Here is a 6,000-nt window from a genome sequence, read left to right on the forward strand (position 1 = left end):
TGGTTCATGTTTATATTGACATAATAAGGAAAAGGATTTCCTATTACCACTTCCATTGCTTCCCACATGCAGGTGCTGTAAAGTTGGCCGTAGATGGCAGTTTCATAACTTTTGATGATCTAGACAATCATCCAACTTTACTCCAATTACTGCAACAAAATGATTTTTTTACATGACATTACTCAAGAAGTGAGGTCCAAATTGATTAGTATTTAGTGAGAACTGCAAAGAAAATTAAATTGCTGCAGGCAGCAGTGTTTGGGCCCTTATCAGTACCAAACCAATGCCCAAGCACTGGCAATAGGGGGCACTATAATTCAGTCTTTCAGATGAGAAATAAAACCAAGGTTCCAAGTCTGACCACTGCATGCATGACCACTTGCAGTCTTTTACAAAACCCAATGGCACTTTTTGCAAGGGCAGGTGTATTTTGGCCTATTTCCAGTTTACAATGAAAGTACCAACTTCAATTTCAATCAGATATGGTATCTGCCTTCACTTCCAGTCCTAAACTATTATGTAGGTTGCTGTGCGCTGTTAAACAACAGCTGCATTCTACCCCAGAGGTGGCTGTATTTCAGTGGCGGGTGGATCAAGTGGTTCCTGTTTACACAGCAAATGTAAAGTGCTTGGGGATGAAAGGTGCTGTATATATGAGTAGATTCATATAAAAGACCATAATTAACATGCATTATAAGACTACTACTGCACTCTTCAGGACAATATTACTGCTGCCACATAAATACCACCAGCCATCATAATCACGAAAAACCTGCCTGAGAAGAAATTGCGATGGGACGCTCGTGCCTTGTTCAGCTATTAGGAACAACTAAAGTCACCTCTTCTGGTGTTTTGTCCAAGCTCATTCAGATGTCAGCTATTTCCAACCTTCCCCACCTCCTCCTGCTTTGAATTGACACAGCTGGGAGAACAACGAAAACACAGAGCCAGAGCCCAGTGTCCGCAGGAGGGGCGGGGGGGCGCAAGGGAGCCTGAGCTGCGTGGGGCCCGAGGGGCAGGGAAAGAGATTTGGGAGGGACCTAGTGCGAACGGGGCGCGGGTGAGGACTAGGAGCAAGGGGGCAGGTCCGCAGGAGGCTGCGGGGGGGGAGGGCACCATTCCGCCACGGGCCAGGCCGCATTTCCTGGCAGGGCAGCGCTCCGGCGCGCTCCTAGGCCCCGCTGTGGCCGGGGCTTCCGCACGCAACAGCTGCCACCCGCCCGCCGTGCCGCAGGAGCCGGGACTCACCTGCCGGTAGCGGAGCCGGTAGGGCCGCAGGTACTGGGAGGAGTCGCAGGGCGCCAGCGCCAGCTCCTCTATGGCCTCCATCTGCGGCAGGAGCGGCCGCGGGAACCGGGGCGTGACTGCGGGCAGCCTCCGGGCGCGCGGCCTGCAGACTAGCGCGGCAGCCTCCGCCAGAGGCAGGGAGTCAGCGCGGCATCGCGCGCAGCCCGCGCGCCAACCGTTATTGGGCTAAGGCGAAAGGAACGTGTCCCCCCCCCCCCTCCCGCCAACCGTTATTGGGCTAAGGCGAAAGGAACGTGTCCCCCCCCCCCCCTCCCGCCAACCGTTATTGGGCTAAGGCGAAAGGAACGTGTCCCCCCCCCCCCGCGGCAACCGTCCAGCTAACGGGGAAAGGCGCCCCCCCCCCCCCGTCCTCAACTGAGGGGGAACCGAGACCGCCCCAGCTAAGCGGCAAGGACCCCCTCCCCCACCAAACCGTCCAGCTAAGGGGGAAGGGGAGTTTTCGCTCACATTTCCCCACAGCCAGAGGGAACTGAAACCCCTCTCCCTCCCCCCGTGCACCCAAGCACATGTCTACACGGGGTGCTGAAATCCCTTTCCTCAGTGGGGTCAGGTCAATGGCAAAAATGTCATCGGCTTCAGTGGAGTCTGGATTTCAGCTGCTGGGTTTTCGAGGCCCCCTTCCTTCACTGGCTAGGGGCATGTCTACATTATGGACACAAAAAAGCAACAGAGGGTCCCGTGGCACCTTTAAGACTAACAGAAGTATTGGGTTAGGGTTTATGGACACAAGCTGCTGCGGTGTAGACCAGTGGTTCTCAAACTTTTTTTCCTGCAGACCACTTGAAAATTGCTCAGGGTCTCGACAGATCACTTAATGATCTTTCCAAATGTTTGTACCGTTAGCTAGCTATTGTAAAAAAAACCTTAACAAACTTTTTTGTTCCACAACTCACATTTTAATATCCATAGTCTTACCTTTCTAATGCAATGGATGTGCCCTCTCTCCCCCGCCATGGCGGCAGCCCCCTGAGCTGGGGCTGGGAAGGAGGCCATCTCTCGCCTCTTTCTCTGGCTGCCGCAGCCCCGCACATCCAAAATTTTCCCAACCCCCTCTTCTCACCCCACTACCCCCTATTCCCTCCAAGGCCACCACCTCACCCTACAAGTGCATCTTCTCCAGGGTCCAGGTGCCTAATTAGTGGAGCCACATCTGCATGGCTTCACTAATTAAATGGGAGGCTCTTTCTTCTCTCATGTATGGCCGCCCAGGTGCACACCTTAGAGGGAACTATCCACGGACCACCTGAATGGAGCTTTCAGACCACTAGTCATCCATGGACCACAGTTTGAGAACCACTTCCTGTGTCGCTGGAAGGGGTTGTTCCATGGATGTAGGACCTACATAGGCAATCCACCTCCCTGAGCAGCAGTAGCCACCTCCCTGATTCCTTAGGTCAGTTTAGCTCCAGCATGCAGGGGTGAATTTTTCACAACTTTGAGTGATGCAGCTAGGTCTAATTAATTGTTAACTACAGACAAGTCCTCACATGAGTACTCCCACTGAAATGACCTCATTTGCTTAAAATAAAATGTGTTTGTGAGTATTTATGGGAAATGGGATCAGGTCCCAAAGCTGCACCCCAATACACTACATGTTGCCTTCTGAAAAATACATCTCCACCCAAAGACACAACGTGTCACCTTCTCACAAACATCCCTTCAAAACACACACATTCCCATGCACCTCTGCTTACATGTCACAAAAACACAAAGATATATTTCTCTGCACGTTTTCCTTGGATATAATCCCCACGTCCCAGGCTATGCTGGTTTTGAACCTTCTAACATAGATATGTATCTTGATAATGAAGCTATTAAAAATTGCTTCTGTCTCTTGCTTTCCTTAATCTCTGAACAGACTTGTGAATATCCACATCCTATATGCAAAACAGGGTTGTAGTAGAGACCCAGGGGGGTTCAATCTTATACTCTTACGGTTCACAAAATGTCGTACTTATTTGTGAAGTAATTTTTTTAAATTGATGTTAAATTTCAGAACTTAATATTTTGGTATACAGCTTCGTTTTGTCACCTTTGTATAAAACTGTAGGCCCTGATCCTGCAAAGACTAGCACATGTGTCGTGTTTAACTTTGCACACAAAGGCCAAGAAAAAGAAAGCTGAGAGTCTCACAAAATAACATGACTTCAGGAGCTGGAGCTTTAAGAAAAAACTCCACATATTGCAAGACGTGTGGTAAAATTGCTGCCTACGACTAGTAAATTCATTATACTTCAATTACAAGATTTATTGTGCAAAAAATCCATTGCCAATTAGCCAAAAAGCTGCATCTTACAACTAAGTAAACTGTACATTTCATGTCTCTGACATATTTGCTTGAGCCTGTAATTAATTTTTGGGGGGGGGGGGGTTTACAGGTCCTCCTAGACAGAGCTTATTGCTTTTGTCATGAAATACAATTACTTTAAGTGTTACCCACACCAAAGCCAAAAGTTATGTTTTATCCATTAAGAATTAATTATGCAAGTGACCTAAAGTCAATTGTATAATTTGCTAGTTTACTTCAATGTCACAATCCACATATCCTACCTCATTTATTATATTTTTGCAAGTACAACACAGGCAGAAATATCTTAAATTCTTCACTGCAATGCAATGGTTAATATATACACATACAATCAACCAATAATAAATTCAAATTTTAATTTCCAATTTGTCAGCCTTTTTAAATGCTACAATGTTGTGATGGTGATTATGGAGTAATGACAAAACTATAAATAATACTACTTGGTACTTGTAGTATACAGTTATTTTATTTCAAAGTATTTTATAAACAGAAACAAATCTTTTTCCTTTACTGATATCTATTTTGTCTGATTTTTTCTTTCTAATTCTAAGCAGATATCATTGATCTTATGGCCTATATACTTTATAAGAGTGACCTATATTTACTCACTATTTTTGTTATTGTGCATTGGACTTGTAAGCTATTTCAGTAATATCACCTCCAGTTCATGTTATTTTAATTTATATAAGTATATTTATAAAACATACTATCTGGAGCCTGTGTGATTTTTTTTAAAATAGCTTACACTGGATGACTCTTGGTCCCCACTAAACTATATACCACCCTCAGACTCAACACCTGTTGGCAAAGCCCCGAGAAAAGAAAAGGGCCTTACACAATGCCTTTGAGGTCAACAGATGGGTTTCTGGTGCTTTGGGAATTACAGGCTTGTGTTCACTTACAAGACTAGGAGTCAGGAGAGCTGGATTATTACATTCCTAGTTCTGTCACAGTTTTGGGGCAGATCCTGAGCTGATGTACATGGTCATAGCACCATTTACCTCAATGGCACTATGACAATTTTACCAACTAAGGGTCTCCCACCCCGTGTGAATTTTGGACAATTTAGAATCCAGTTCTATTCTAATTGAATCTGTGGCAAAACTCTCATTGACTTCAATGATGCAGTGAAATGTCTCTCAGCCTCAGTTTGTTCATGTATAAAATGTAGATAATAAGCATTGTCTACTGTGTACGGCTGTTGTGAGGCTAAATTTGTTAATATTTATAAAGTGGTTAGGGTTCTTTAAATGGAATATGAGCAAAAATATTATAATTGCATTTGTACTTGCTTGAAGCTATTTAATTGAAAAACGTTTTTTGTGAACATTGAGTAATCTGTTTTGGAATAAAAAACTATAACTATTGCAAAAACTAAAATATCTTCATATTCACTGAAGTGTAAAAGGCAAGGTAATAAAATTTTATTGTTATTAAATATAAAATACCTTGTTGTTGCAGTATTTGCTGCATGTGAAATGGAAGTAACATAAACACCAATCTTCTCTAGTAGAAGAATAAACAGAAGTTTTATTAGATTCATAGATTCCAAAGAAGGGACCACTGTGATCATCTAGTCTGACTTCACTATTCCCATCTACCAAAAAACATTCTTATTAATCATCCGTCTCATGTTTTTTTAAACAGATCATCCTTAGATTTGAAGGTCTGCTAGTTTTACCAGGAGTTTGGCTATCAATACACAACAGAAGGCTAGGTTCTCTTTCATGTTTTTGATACTCCCAATACTGATTTAACAGCATTAGGTTTTTGAACAACAGAAGCTCACAATTTGTCATGGTTATTATCTCTGTGATTTATGTTCACTTTCCATACAACCTTAAGGCAGATGTCTGTGTGCACAACTATTCGGCAATCACCACATAACTCAAACTATTTTGTCAATATATTGATTGCACTAGGACAATATTCTGATATGCCAGCCATCTGTTTATTTTTGCCTTCTAATCTAATACTTTTTTGTTACATCATCTACAAAGTTTATTGCCATCTCATATAATAGTAAGAACCTTACCAATATGACTAAAATGAGAGGAGTCTTTGCTATCATAAAATTTACTTAGTGATAAATTATTTACCTTTTATATTACAGAGCAGTTACCGTCAATTCTAATAAAATCTTAATATTTTGTCACTCATATTATGGGACTGAATAGTATTAAATTTTAAAATATATATGTTGTAATGAATAAACAACAATGTATTATTAGTTGATTAACTTAGATTATATAATTTGAAAAACATTGGTTAAATTTATCCCCATAACTCCATTTGCATAGATGGAATTACACCAGACATGAATTTGTCCATATGTATCCCTTTGGTCAAAATAATCTACAGATCATTCAAAACTCTAGTGAACT

At 42.6% G+C, this 6,000-nt stretch overlaps 1 protein-coding gene across 4 annotated transcripts in view; it reads right to left on the reverse strand.

The window, feature by feature from the left end:
• Positions 1-1,485, reverse strand: part of NUDT14 (nudix hydrolase 14) — an 88,944-nt gene extending 87,459 nt beyond the window's left edge. For 2 of the 4 annotated variants that reach the window (XM_054027717.1, XM_054027716.1), the window contains exon 1: positions 1,249-1,485. In XM_054027717.1, the coding sequence (XP_053883692.1) occupies positions 1,249-1,329 (81 nt within the window). In that variant the 5' untranslated portion in view covers positions 1,330-1,485. Of the gene's footprint in view, positions 1-839; positions 984-1,248 lie in introns of those variants that run through there. The other 2 variants (XM_054027718.1, XM_054027719.1) reach the window with 2 other exon arrangements.
• Positions 1,486-6,000: the final 4,515 nt, after the last annotated feature.

This window comes from Malaclemys terrapin, chromosome 4 (genome assembly GCF_027887155.1).
Source record: "Malaclemys terrapin pileata isolate rMalTer1 chromosome 4, rMalTer1.hap1, whole genome shotgun sequence".
NCBI lineage: Eukaryota > Metazoa > Chordata > Testudines > Emydidae > Malaclemys > Malaclemys terrapin.